This window comes from Myotis lucifugus, unplaced genomic scaffold (genome assembly GCF_000147115.1).
Source record: "Myotis lucifugus unplaced genomic scaffold, Myoluc2.0 scaffold_542, whole genome shotgun sequence".
NCBI lineage: Eukaryota > Metazoa > Chordata > Mammalia > Chiroptera > Vespertilionidae > Myotis > Myotis lucifugus.
In genome coordinates, this window is record NW_005871590.1 from 365,708 (window position 1) to 380,116 (window position 14,409).

The 14,409-nt window shown below is 48.7% G+C and overlaps 1 protein-coding gene across 1 annotated transcript; it reads right to left on the reverse strand.

Annotated features, from left to right (window-relative positions):
* Window positions 1-4,599: 4,599 nt before the first annotated feature.
* LOC106694619 (claudin-34-like) lies at window positions 4,600-7,774 on the reverse strand. The gene is made up of 2 exons (XM_014446493.2): window positions 7,155-7,774; window positions 4,600-5,407 (listed from the first exon to the last, which is right to left on the reverse strand). Exon 2 carries the CDS (start codon window positions 5,386-5,388, stop codon window positions 4,744-4,746), a length of 645 nt encoding a protein of 214 aa, XP_014301979.1. The 5' UTR covers window positions 5,389-5,407; window positions 7,155-7,774; the 3' UTR covers window positions 4,600-4,743.
* Window positions 7,775-14,409: the final 6,635 nt, after the last annotated feature.

Below are 14,409 nucleotides of genomic sequence, written 5' to 3' on the forward strand. Positions count from 1 at the left end.
TGGGCACCTTGGAGGATTCCCAGGGAGGAGAAGAAGGAGAGAAATGCCACCGCCCTCAGGGGCCCTCGCGGTGCTGCACCCGTGGAAATGCACAGGACACGTTCCCTTGCCTTATTCCTGTGAATAAATAATAAAGTGCATCCCTTAAACAGTCATTCCAAAGAGCCCTTGACAGGGGCTTGGAACTCCTTTCCCCGCTGTCCCAGAGCAGACCCCGCCTGGTGGCCGCCTCACCTTCTGTGTCTGAACCTCATGACCTGTCTGCTTGCTCTCTGTTGACAGTGAAGGCCAAGAGGGGTCAAGAGACCTCTTTCCTCAGCCCCAGCGGTTCTGTCATTCCCCCGAGTGACCAGCAGGAGGCGGGGGCGCCGCCCTCCGCAGGGTATCGGGTTCCAGTATCAGGGTCCTCATCAGAAGCATGTCTCCCAAGAGCTTCTTTCTTCAAATAACCAGAGGGTTGACTCACTTAAATAACACACATCCTCTTTCAAACCGGGCTCAGTGGGTAGAGCGTCGCCCCATGGAGCGAAGGGTCCCGGGTTTGATTCTGGTCAAGGGCATGTACCTTGGTTGCGGGCTCCATCCCTAGTAGGGAGCGTGCAGGAGGCAGCTGATCAGTGTTTCTCTCTCATAGATGTTTCTAACTCTCTATCCCTCTCCCTTCCTCTCTGTAAAATCAATGAATATGTACTTTTGTAAAAAATGAGACCGACTACAGCTGTTTCCCTAGGAGCCATTTCCCAGCCATCCCAGACCTGCATGGAGAATGGGTCAGACTCGGCCCAAGGCCAGCCCTGAACGTCCCAGGGGAGGCAGAGGCCCCTTTCAAACCCCTGGGAAGGGAGCCAGGGTCTCTAACTCAATGCAGAGGCTGTGACTTCCTCCCAGTTCTAAGGATGGTGTGCAAATCATGGCAGGCAGCGAAGGGACATTTCCTACAGAAGGCTTCCACCACTGTACACTCGCTCCGTCAGAGGGAAGAGGGAAGACTTCATGGCCCACAGATGGGATTCAAAGCCCAGAGGCAAAGGTTCCATTAAACATTCTAGGGTCCACAGGCAATGACTTTGGACACGTATTTAAATAGCTGATAGAGGTATGCACGGGGGGGGGGGGGATTTTTTTTAAACACTGTCCGCTCAGAGACTTAAATACTCTTTGAGAAGAAGCTCATTTCAGCATAGCCGGCGTGGTTCAGTGATTGGGCATCCACCACGGTTTTATTCCTGACTGGGGGCTTTATCCCAGTGGGGATGTGTAAGAGGCAGCCAATCGATGATTGTCTCTCGTCATTGATGTTTCTATCTCTCCCTCTTCATTCTGCTCTGAAATCAATGAAAATTTTTTTTAAAAAAAGAGCTCCCCTCTCTTAAAAAAATAATTAAAACTTAAGAGGCAGAGTGAACACCTTATGCAAAAATGAAGAAATAAATAAAAGTGTAGAATTACTTTTGAAGCATTTAAAAATCTGATACTTCTTTGATGTTCATAAGAAATAGTTGGGGAGGAACCAAGATAACGGCATAAGTAAACACCTGAACTTGCTGCCTCGAACAACCACATCAAAACTACAACTAAAAGATAAAACAAATATCATCCAGAACCACGGTAAGGCTGGCTGAGTGGAAGTTCAACAACTAGAAGGAAAGAGAAAAGTGCATTGAGACTGGTAGGAGGTGTGGAGGGGCGGAAGAGCGGAGGTACGGAGGTATGGAGGTGCACGAAACGGGCTGGCAACCGGGTACACTGCTGTCTTTTTCAATCGGGAGGGAGCTACAAGCTCCGGACTGCTCTGAACTCTAGTTCCGGGCGAGACTCTGGGACCCAGACTCATAAGCGGAGAAACTGGACTGTCTGGCATTGGGCCGGAACACGAGGACGGCTTTCTCTCAGAGGTGCTCGCAGTGATCATTCTTCCTGGACTGAGCCTCAGGACACACAGACCCAGGGAATTCTCCAGGGCAGGGCTGACAGGGAACCAGTGCTGTTTGCTCCACCCAGGTGATTCCCTGAGACACTGCCCCAGCCAATTTACAATCCCACCCAAGCTGTATGCAGAAGTTTTTGCATATAAAAGGCCTTGCCTTTTGCAATCTAAAACATAACAAACTGCAGCTAGGTCAGAGAGCCCCAGAACTTCCAAAAGAAGGCCTAAGGCTCAACAGCAGCCTGCATTGCTTCATAGCTGGGCCTCATCTGGGCACCTCCAAACCCCAGACAAAGAGGAGGAATCTGCAGATCTCTCTGTAGCTCCTGGTGGGTGGCCTCAGGCAGTGGTTGACTTTGCACCTCCTTGGAGACCCAAGAGCCAGTGTACACAGTGGTCAGAGTGAGACCACACCAGGTTACAACTCTTCAGATCCATGAGAGACACACTCAGGGGGCAGACTCAATGAGCACCAAAGCCCCACTGAAGCAAGTCCTGCCCCATAAGGGTGTCTCCAGCACAGAAGTTTTCCCACTGTAGACACAACTGGTCCTTACAGCTAATTGACCTGGAGGTCAATTCCTCCCAGTGATACCAACAGCAATCAAAGTTAACTACAACAAGACAGTGCACACAGCCCACAAAGGGGTACACCAAAATTGTCCACTTCAGGTAATTAGGGAGGCTGAGCCACTGGGCCCTATAGGACACAAAGCCACTCTATCAACACAGGGAAGCAGCCAAAATGCGGAGACAAACATGTCACAAATGAAAGAAATGGAGGAAAGCAAAATACTGGATATAGAGTTCAAAACCATGGTTATAAGGTTACTTAAGAATCTTCTAGAAACCTCCGATAAATTTAGTGAGACATTCAAGGATATGAAAAAGGACCAATTAGAAATTAAGCATACATTACCTGAAATAAAGAATAATATACAGAGATCCAACAGCAGACGAGAGGATCCCAAGAATCAATCAAAGATTTGAAATACAAAGAAGCAAAAAACACCCAACCGAAAAAGAAAAAAAAAAAAGAATCCAAACATATGAAGACAGTGTAAGGAACCTCTGGGACAACCTCAAGCATACAAACATCCGAATTATGAGGGTACCACAAGAAGAGAGAGAGCAAGATAATTGAAAACCTATTTGAAGAAATGATGACAGAAAACTTCCCCTACCTGGTGAAAGAAATAGACTTACAAGTCCAGGAGTGCAGAGAACCCCAAACAAAAGGAATCCAAAGAGGACCATACCAAGACACATCATAATTAAAATGCCAAGGGTAAAAGGCAAGAGAGAATATTAAAAGCAGCAAGAGAAAAACAGTTAGTTACCTACAAGGGAGTACCCATACGACTGTCAGCCAATTTCTCAACAGAAACTATGCAGGCCAGAAGGGGGTGGCAAGAAATATTCAAAGTGATGAATAGCAAGTACCTACAACCAAGATTACTCTACCCAGCAAAGCTATCATTTAGAATTGAAGGTCAGATAAAGAGCTTCACAGATAAGAAAAAGCTAAAGGAGTTCATCACCACCAAACCAGGATTATATGAAATGCTGAAGGGTATTCTTTAAGAAGAGGAAGAAGAAAAAGGTAAAGATAAAAGTTATGAACAACAAAGTGACAACAAATGCATATATATCAACAAGTGAATCTAAAAATCAAGTGAATAAAAAATCTGATGAACAGAATAAACTGGTGAATGTAATAGAATCAGGAGCATAAGAAAGGGGGTGGACTGATAATTCTCAGGGGAAAGGGTGTGTGGGGGGTGCAGGAAGAGACTGGACAAAAATTGAACACCTATGGATGAAGGCAATGGGGGGGGTGGTAAGGGCATTGGGTAAGGTGGGAACTGGGTAGAGGGGAGCTATAGGGAGAAAAAAGAGGAACAACTGTAATAATCTAAACAATAAAGATTTATTTTAAAAAAGAAATAGTTGTTAACTTTAAAGATATACTATGGTTATGCAAGGAAATGTCCTTTTTTAAATATATATATATATATATATATATAATTGATTTTTTTTACAGAGAGGAAGGGAGAGGGATAGAGAGTTCGAAACATCAATGAAGGAGAAACATCGATCAGCTGCCTCCTGCACACCTCCCTACTGGGGATGTGCCCGAAACCAAGGTACATGCCCTTGGTGGGAATCGAACCTGGGACCATTCAGTCCGCAGGCCAGCACTCTATCCACTGAGCCAAACAGGTTAGGGTGGAAATGTCCTTTTTTTAGAGAATAATTTTGAAGTGCATAGGGCTGAAGGAACGTGAAGTCTGGTGTTTGCGTTTAACTTCTTTGGAGAAAGAATAATAGATGAAAAGAAGGGAAGGAAGGAGAGACAAAGCGAATATGGCCACTTCACGGTAACTGTTGAGTCTGATAGTGGAAGGGAGATTCCTTCCGCTGTTCTGCTCTTGCTCATGTGGGGACCTGCATGTGGCGGAGAGGTGTTAGGGCCATGCCATGGAAGGTCAGGCCGGTTGTTTTTAGTGGGCGTTTGAGAGGGAGCCGTGAGAATCCCAGCAACTCTCATTTCCACACAGTAGGTGTCCAGCATTGATTACTTACCCAATAATAATTAAAATCCAGATTCAGTAAGACAGGTATACAGTGGGGTATTTTGGAATTTTTTTTAATGAAAGTTCCTTAACCAATGAGCCCAATTTGGACATAGAAGCCAATGGCCACTTTCTGCTCAGAATGAACTTTGCCTTGGAACTATTTCATAGAGCATCCTGATAACACTTCACCCCCATAAGCGGGTCTCATGGATTCCCAAAGCTATGCAACCGGGAATTTCACACTTGCGAGACTTCGGGGTACACGTGGATGTTGGGGGGCAGCTGGAAAGAGATGGTAAGCAGCCCACTCAACAGCATGAGGAAGGCAGCCAGAACTGCCAGGGGCACGGCGCTGCCCGTCTCCTGCCGGTCCGGCCTGAAGGGAATGTGGAAGGATGGCGGGAAGTGTATGCCCTCTTCATTCATCACGGAGTGGTGGTTCCAGATCACAGCAATGAGGATAAATGCACCCGCTACGACGCTCAGGACTCCGGAAGCGAAGAACAGATTGCAGGTGGTGTCCTTCTGAGGCTGCCCCGCGTACACTCTCAGCAGGCCCGTGACCATGAGCACTTTCCCCAGGAGCCCGAGGAGGCTGGCGGCCAGCAGCAGGTTCTGAGCGATGCGGATATCGAGCGGCAAGTAGGTGTCACTGTAGGTGTAGCGGTGACACCCTATTTTTCTGCTGTGGAGGCTGTTGTGCTGGTAAGTGCAGAGCTTCCACATCCCAATGCAGGCCAGCCCCCGGGAGGGGTCAGAGATGCTCTCCATGTACCACACCCGCCACTCGGCCAGGCCCATGCAGGTCATGGATAAGATCCATCCCAGAGTGTTGAAGACGAAACTCGCTGCCTGGCAATTGGGGTGGACAAAAAAGGCCATGGCCGTGTATCCAGGGGATCTGCAAACCAATAGAGGGCGTTATAAGGTGGGACCCACGGCCTGGAACCGCCCCCCAGGGGTAAGCGGGGCTATATTGGAGAGGGAGATGCCATATTCCAGAATGGAGACACTTGACCCCCATGCTCTGCTGGCAAAGGGTCCTTGGGCAACATTTATTGAAAGCCTTCAAATATACAGACTTTCACCCTGGCAGGGTTTGCTAAGTGGTTAGACTCTCATCTGTATTTAAAGGGCCAGTGGTTCTCAACCTTCTGGCCCTTTAAATACAGTTCCTTATGTTGTGACCCAACCATAAAATTATTGTCGTTGCTACTTCATAACTGTCATGTTGCTACTGTTATGAATTGTCATGTAAATATCTGATATGCAGGATGGTCTTAGGCGACCCCTGTGAAAGGGTCGTTCGACCGCCAAAGGGGTTGCGACCCACAGGTTGAGAACCGCTAGGTTAGAGCGTCTTCCCAATAGGCCAAGGTTGCCGGCCTCAATCCCTGCTCAGGGCACATACAAGAATCAACCAATGAATGCATCAGTCAGTGGAACAGCAAATCGATGTTTCTCTCTCGCCCTCTCTCTCTGTCTCTAAAGTCAATCAAAATATGTACAAACTTTCAAACAGGCAGTTCTACTTCTGGACATTTGTGAAAGACACAATTAAGATGGGCTACAGCCCAGCCGGTGTGGTTGAGCATCGACCTATGAACCAGATCAGGGTTTCCGTTCCCGGTCAGGGTACACGACCCGGTGTGGGCTTGATCCCCAGTGTGGGGTGTGCAGGAGGCAGCAGATCCATGATTCTCTCTCACCATTGAGGTTTCTATCTCTCTCTCCCTTCCTCTCTGAAATCAATAAAAATATATATCTTTGCATGCTCCCAAGATTCAGCAATGCCAGCTCTGGATTAATACCCTGACCAAGGGTAAAGGAGGGGCGCAAGCAGATAGTTGCATCCCCATGTTCATAGCAGCGTTATTCACCACAGCCAAGAGGTGGAAACACCCCAATGTTCATCGTGGGTGAGTGCACAGTCAGCATGTGGGCCGCCCATACCATGGGGTATCATCCATCCTTGAAGACATTCTACTGAGTGAAACGAGCCAGCTACACAAAGACAAACATGCACCATTTCACCTCTATGTGGTCCCTAGAGCAGCCACACTCAGCAAAAGAAAGCAACCAAGGGTGCCAGGGGCTGGGGAGCAGTTGGGGTGTAGTGGTCAATGGCACAGTTTCCCTTTGTGGAGGTGAAAAAGTTCTGGAGATGATGGTGGTGATGGTAGCACAACATTGTGAAGGTCCCTAGTGACACTGCACTGTACGCTTAAAAAGGTGACTGATAGGTCTCATCAAATCATTGGATTGCTACCCCTCCCCTGGGACCTGCCCTTTAGGCCACTTCACAACTTTAGGCCACTTCACAACAGGCCTTCCCTCCTGCTTAGACCACATCCCACTGGTAAGACCACATCCACTGGTAAGACCATTATCTTTCTCATCTGGACCTTCCCAGGACACGGACCCTTAAAGACTAGAGTCCTTTAACCCTCTGACTGCCTGTCGCTAGGGATGGTGCCATCTGGGGCTCAGCCCATCTGGTCTCCAGGTGACCCAATACATTCATGATCCCTCACCCCTTTCGGCCTTGTATGTTCCTCGTTTGGCGACCCTGACAGTGACATGATAATTGTTTAGTTATACCCACTTTACCACCACAAAATAAAACAAACGGGCTGGGCCCCACTGACCAGGGATGTGTCTTTGAGGGAGTGGGTGTCTGGGAAGGGCGACTAGCAGGTCAGGCAGCGCTGCCGACACACACACGGCTCCTCTGGGCGTCCTCCGGCTCCTCTGGGCGTCCTCCGGCTCCTCTGGGCGTCCTCCGGCCGGCTCCTGGCTATGCGGGACCGGCCACACGGGCCTCAGCCACACAAGGGCCTGGCACACGACTCCCAGCCCTCTCCTCAGCCTCCAGTCCACAGCCACATTCCACCCCCATTGTCCTGACCAGCAGGGTTCTGTTGCCGGGTGCGGAACACACAGCAGTATCCAATCCTCACTGACCACCAGGCTTTCTCTGTTTCTCATCAGGCACCCTCCCTACCTGCTTCCTGGGTGGGCTGGGCTCAGACCATGGAGTCATCAAGGTCTGCTTGACAGCATCCGGGTGTCCTAACCCCTCCCTCTCCCGTCCCCTAGAAATGGTCTCTCCCACACCACCCGGAAGAAATGACCGTGCAAACAGCAATGACACCAGCCGGTGTGCCTATGCATAGAGCGTCGGCCTGCGGACCGAAGGGTCCCGGGTTCGATTCTGGTCAAGGGCATGTACCTTGGTTGTAGGCTCCACCCCAACCCGGGCCCTGGTCGGGGCTCTTGCAGGAGGCAACCAGTTGATGTATTTCTCTCACATCAATGTTTCTCTCTGTCTTTGCCTCTCTCTTCCACTCTCCCTAAAAAATCAATGGAAAAATACCTCGAGTGAGGATTCAAATAAATAAACAAACAAACAGCAATGACAACACATCACATAGGCGTCAGTAGCAGTGGCCCCGCACGGGCAAGGTTGCTATCAAAGCCCAGTGATAGTCACCACGTTAGGGAGGCCCCTTGAGCTGCAGGCAATGACCTTCCAGCTGCACCTCCGGTGACGGTGAAGCATAGTCATTTCTCCTTTGGAAAGCTGCTGTTTGAAACTGCTGTTTGAACTACTCTGTTACTCTTAGACAGTCTCTTATTCTGTAGGTCACCTCTGTTATTTTTAGATAGTCCCTTATTCTGTAAAATAACTTTTAGTTTGAATAATAGAAAAAGATAAAAAAAACTTAGGTGTCTGACCTTGCAAGCTCGCCATCTGACGTAACAGGCTAATACTGATATTAACATTAATCTCCATATTCTTATGCCAAGTATTAGTTCATTATGTATTCAAGGTCACAAACTGTTTGTAACAATAACCTACAGAGATCTCTCTGTGAAATCTGCAGACAAAGCGCTCAGAAAGGTATAGAGAGAACTTCCTCCTTGTGTTTGCTCAGGGATTTGGGAAACATCGCCCTCTGGGTCTGCGCGAATAAAGACTCCTAATTAATTGGCTCATTAAGGCGTCTCCTATCTATCTCGCTGATTTACAATACAACCAGGATATTGTGAGCAAGATGGAGTAGAAGATGGAGGTCACTACTGACTGGGAGAAGCTAGCCGGCTAAGGGGGAGCTTGTCAGATGGGGCTGCTCTGAGGAATGAGGCTGCCAAAGAGGCACATGGGGGTGGGGGGTCCACCGGCCCACACTTAGGACCAAATTTTATGTGGGAGTCAAGTTCCGCAGGAACCTCTGCTTAGTTCCTGTGAGAAGAAACTTATTCCAGCAAGTGGGGATGTGCAAGGATGCGCACAGGAACACACCAAATGGACTTCATACCTGAGGTACCACGGGACAAGTGAAATCATCCCATAACCCCATGTAGAGAACACAGTCAGTAAACCATTGTGTCCTTACAGTGGACTATTACACAGAAATTCAACCTTATGCTGAAAAATAATTGGTGGAGGGAGGGAAGTTCCCAATGTTAAGTGAAGAGCAGGTTTCAAAAAAATGTGGCTCGAAAAAAAACCAAAATGGTGGCATAGGTAAACACTGGAGTTTGCTGCCTCGCACAACGACTTCAAAAATACAACTAAAAGACGGAACGGACATCACCCGGAACCACAGGAAGGCTGGCTGAGTGGAAATTCTGCAACTAGAAGGAAAGAGAAAAGCATAGCTAGACTCAGAGGAGGTGCGGTGCAAAAGTAAAATACTAAGGTACAGAGGCGCACGCAGAGTGGGCTGGCGGCTGAGGGCGCGGTTGTCTTTTTCAATCGGGAGGGAGTCTCAGGCTCTGAGCTCCAGTTCTGGGCGAGTCTCTGGGGACCTAGACCAGCCATGGGCAAACTACGGCCCGCGGGCCGGATCCGGCCCGTTTGAAATGAATAAAACTAAAAAAAAAAAGACCCTACCCTTTTATGTAATGATGTTTACTTTGAATTTATATTAGTTCACACAAACACTCCATCCATGCTTTTGTTCCGGCCCTCCGGTCCAGTTTAAGAACCCATTGTGGCCCTCGAGTCAAAAAGTTTGCCCACCCCTGACCTAGACTCATACGGGAGAAGCGGGACTGTCTGGCATAGGTCGGAACTCGAGGGCAGCTTTCTCTCGGAGGTACTTGCAGTAATTGCTGGGACACTGAGAAGCAGGGCCTCTGAAGGCAGGACTGAGAGCAGCCATAACTGCTTGTTCCACCCTCCCTGTTGATCCCTTGGGACCCGCCCTGCCCAAGCCTTTCCACGGTGGCATTTGCTGGATAGCCTCAGGCAGAGGCTAGATTAGCACCTCCCTAGAGCTCCAGGACAAAAGTTCTCCCACTGCAGACACTGCTGATTCTCACAGCCAATTGGCCTGGAGGTCAACCCCTCCCAGTGTTACTTACAACAATCAAGGCTTAACTACAACAAGACTGTGCACAAAGACCACAAGGGGGAGCACCAAGAGTGTCCTCCTCAGGTAATTGGGGAGGCTGAACCACTGGGCCCTAGAGGACCCTTAGCACAGAAAACCACTTTATCAACACAAGGAAGCATAAAAAAATGCGTAGACAAAGAAACAGGACACAAATGACAGAAATGGAGGAAAGCAAACTGCTGGATATAGAGTTCAAAAGCACACTTTTAAGGTTTTTCAAGAACTGTCTAGAAGCCGCCGATAAATTTAGTAAGACCTTCGAAAAGAATGGTGAGACCGCTGATGAATGTAGTGAGATCCTCAAGAAATCTAGTGAGACCCTCAATGTTGTGATAAAGGACCAACTAGAAATTAAGCATACACTGACTGAAATAAAGAATATTATACAGACTCCCAACAGCAGACCAGAGGAGCGCAAGAATCAAGTCAAAGATTTGAAATACGAAGAAGCAAAAAACACCCAACCGGAAAAGCAAAATGAAAAAAGAATCCAAAAATACGAAGATAGTGTAAGGAGCCTCTGGGACAGCTTCAAGTGTACCAACATCCGAATTATAGGGGTGCCAGAAGAAGAGAGAGAGCAAGATATTGAAAACCTATTTGAAGAAATGATGACAGAAAACTTCCCCTACCTGGTGAAAGAAATAGACTTACAGGTCCAGGAAGCGCAGAGAACCCCAAACAAAAGGAATCCAAAGAGGACCACACCAAGACACATCATAATTAAAATGCCAAGAGCAAAAGACAAAGAGAGACTCTTAAAAGCAGCAAGAGAAAGAAAGTCAGTTACCTACAAGGGAGTACCCATACGAATGTCAGCTGATTTCTCAACAGAAACTTTGCAGGCCAGAAGGGAGTGGCAAGAAATATTCAAAGTGATGAATGCCAAGAACCTACAACCAAGATTATTTTATCCAGCAAAGCTATCATTCAGAATTGAAGGTCAGATAAAGAGCTTCACAGATAAGAAAAAGCTAAAGGAGTTCATCACCACCAAACCAGTATTATATGAAATGCTGAAAGGTATCCTTTAAGAAGAGGAAGAAGAAGAAAAAGGTAAAGATACAAATTATGAACAACAAATACACATCTATCAACAATTGAATCTAAAAATCAAGTGAATAAAAAATCTGATGAACAGAATGAACTGGTGATTATAATAGAATCAGGGGCATAGAAAGGGAATGGACTGACTATTCTTGGGGGGGAAAGGGGTGTGGAGGATGCGGGAAGAGACTGGACAAAAATTGTGCACCTATGGATGAGGACAGTGGGTGGGGAGTGAGGGCAGAGGGTGGGGTGGGAACTGGGTGGAGGGGAGTTATGGGGGGAAAAAGAGGAACAAATGTAATAATCTGAACAATACAGATTTAATAATAATAATGGAAATATATTTTTAAAATGTGGCTCAGTGGTTGAGCATGTAACTAGGAACCAGGAGAGTCATGGTTTGATTCCAGGTCATGACACATGCCCGGGTTGTGGGCTCCATCCCCAGTGTGGGGCATGCAGGAGGCAGCCGATCCATCATTCTCTGTCATCAGTGATATTTCTCTCTCTCCCTCTCCTTTTCTCTCGGAAAAGAATCCTAATAAAAGAGTAATATGCAAATTCACTGTCACTCCACCACAAAGATGGTGACACCCATAGCCACAAGATGGTGGCGCCCAGTCCTCTCAGCCCCGCTGGAGTCCTCCAGTCCTGGGGGCGGCCGCTGAGAGCAGGGCCTACTTGGACGTTGCCGCGGCAACCCAGGAGCGGCCAAGCGGCACTGCAGACAGCAGAGAACCACATGGACTGGACCTAAGCCGTCAGTAGGACATACCCTGAGGGATCCCGTATTGGAGAGGGTGCAGGTCAGGCTGAGAAAAACCCCCCGCGGCCCCCCGACCCTGAATGAATTTCGTGCACTGGGCCTCTAGTAAAAATATATTTTAAGAAAAGACGAAGTCTTTCTACAATAGAAATGTCCTTTTTGAGGTCTTAGACCAGATAGTCAGTGTAATTCATCAGAGTCTTAAGTCGAAAGCCTGGAGGAAGGGCCACGGTGACGGGGAGAAAGTGTGTCGTGATGGGAGCCAGGGCCAGGCCACGGGGCGGCCTCGCTGAACGGTCCTCGGCCCAGGACGGTGCGGGGAAGCTGACCTGGGTCCTGTCGGGAGCCTCTGTTCTGTTTCACTTGCAGAGCTCCCCTCCCCTCCCCCTCTCCTCTACCTTAAATGTGGCCGGCACCCGACTGCCTCCAGTTGCACATTTACTGTCCCCATGGGACACATGACCCGGGGATGGAGGTGGGCAGGGAGGAGAAGGAAGGGCCCACGGGGGATGGCAAACAGGGAGAACGAGGAAGAGAAAGGGCAAAGCCACTCCTGAGCAGGAAACACAGCTCGCGGGGCGGGGCTGGCACTGTGACCGCCCCTGCTGGTGTCCGGGAGGCACGCTGTGACCCAGGCGCTGCCTCTGCTCAGCCTCCCTCTGCCAGTGCTGTCACCAGGGAGGCCTGGTGTCCCCAGCAGAGGGCCTGGCACGGTCCCACGCTGGCCCCCAGCCAAAGGCCACAGGGCAGCCTCTGGCTCCTGGGCACCTTGGAGGATTCCCAGGGAGGAGAAGAAGGAGAGAAATGCCACCGCCCTCAGGCGCCCTCGCGGTGCTGCACCCGCGGGAAATGCGCAGGACACGTTCCCTTGCCTTATTCCTGTGAATAAATAATAAAGTGCGTCCCTTAAACAGTCATTCCAAAGAGCCCTTGACAGGGGCTTGGAACTCCTTTCCCCGCTGTCCCAGAGCAGACCCCGCCTGGTGGCCGCCTCACCTTCTGTGTCTGAACCTCATGACCTGTCTGCTTGCTCTCTGTTGACACTGAAGGCCAGGAGGGGTCAAGAGACCTCTTTCCTCAGCCCCAGCGGTTCTGTCATTCCCCCGAGTGACCAGCAGGAGGCAGGGGCGCCGCCCTCCGCAGGGTATCGGGTTCCAGTATCAGGGTCCTCATCAGAAGCATGTCTCCCAAGAGCTTCTTTTTTCAAATAACCAGAGGGTTGACTCACTTAAATAACACACATCCTCTTTCAAACCGGGCTCAGTGGGTAGAGCGTCGCCCCATGGAGTGAAGGGTCCCGGGTTTGATTCTGGTCAAGGGCATGTACCTTGGTTTCGGGCTCCATCCCCAGTAGGGAGTTTGCAGGAGGCAGCTGATCAGTGTTTCTCTCTCATAGATGTTTCTAACTCTCTATCCCTCTCCCTTCCTCTCTATAAAATCAATGAATATGTACTTTTGTAAAAAATGAGACCGACTACAGGTGTTTCCCTAGGAGCCATTTCCCAGCCATCCCAGACCTGCATGGAGAATGGGTCAGACTCGGCCCAAGGCCAGCCCTGAACGTCCCAGGGGAGGCAGAGGCCCCTTTCAAGCCCCTGGGAAGGGAGCCAGGGTCTCTAACTCAATGCAGAGGCTGTGACTTCCTCCCAGTTCTAAGGACGGTGTGCAAATCATGGCAGGCAGCGAAGGGACATTTCCTACAGAAGGCTTCCACCACTTTACACTCGCTCCATCAGAGGGAAGAAGGAAGACTTCATGGCCCACAGATGGGATTCAAAGCCCAGAGGCAAAGGTTCCATTGAACATTCTAGGGTCCACAGGCAATGACTTTGGACACATATTTACATTGCTGATAGACTCAAGTCTCTGTGCTCTCAGAGACTTAAATAGTCTTTGAGAAGAAGCTCATTTCAGCCTAGCCGGGTGGCCCAGTGGTTGAGCGTGGACCTAGGAACCAGGCGATCACGGTTTGATTCCTGACTGGGGGCTTGATCCCAGTGTGGATGTGTAAGAATCAGCCAATCAATGATTGTCTCTCATCATCGATGTTTCTATCTCTCCCTCTCCCTTCTACTCTGAAATCAATGAAAAAAAACTTTTTTAAAAGAGAATTCCTCCCTCTTAAAAAAATAATTAAGACTTAAGAGGCAGAGTGAACATCCAATGCAATAATGAATAAATAAAAGTGTAGAATTATTTTTGAAGCATTAAAAAATTCTGGTATTTGATGTTCATAAGAAATAGTTGTTAACTTTAAAGGTATACTATGATTAGGCAAGGAAATGTCCTTTTTTTTAGAGAATAATCTTGAGGTGCATAGGAATGAAGGAACGTAAAGTCTGGGGTTTGCGTTAAAGATATTCAGAGAAAGAAAAATAGATGAAATGAAGGGAAGGAAGTAGAGAGAAAGCGAATATGGCCACTTCGCGGTAACTGTTGAGTCTGATAGTGGAAGGGAGATTCCTTCCGCTGTTCTGCTCTTGCTCATGTGGGGACCTGCATGTGGCGGAGAGGTGTTAGGGCCATGCCATGGAAGGTCAGGCCGGCTGTTTTTAGCGGGTGTTTGAGAGGGAGCCGTGAGAATCCCAGCAACTCTCATTTCCACACAGTAGGTGTCTAGCATTGATTACTTACCCAATAATAATTAAAATCCAGATTCAGTAAGACAGCTGGACAGTGGGG

Bases quoted from the DNA above. Each gene is read 5' to 3' on its own strand.
- LOC106694619 (XM_014446493.2), bottom strand. From the start codon at position 5,388: ATGGCCTTTTTTGTCCACCCCAATTGCCAGGCAGCGAGTTTCGTCTTC.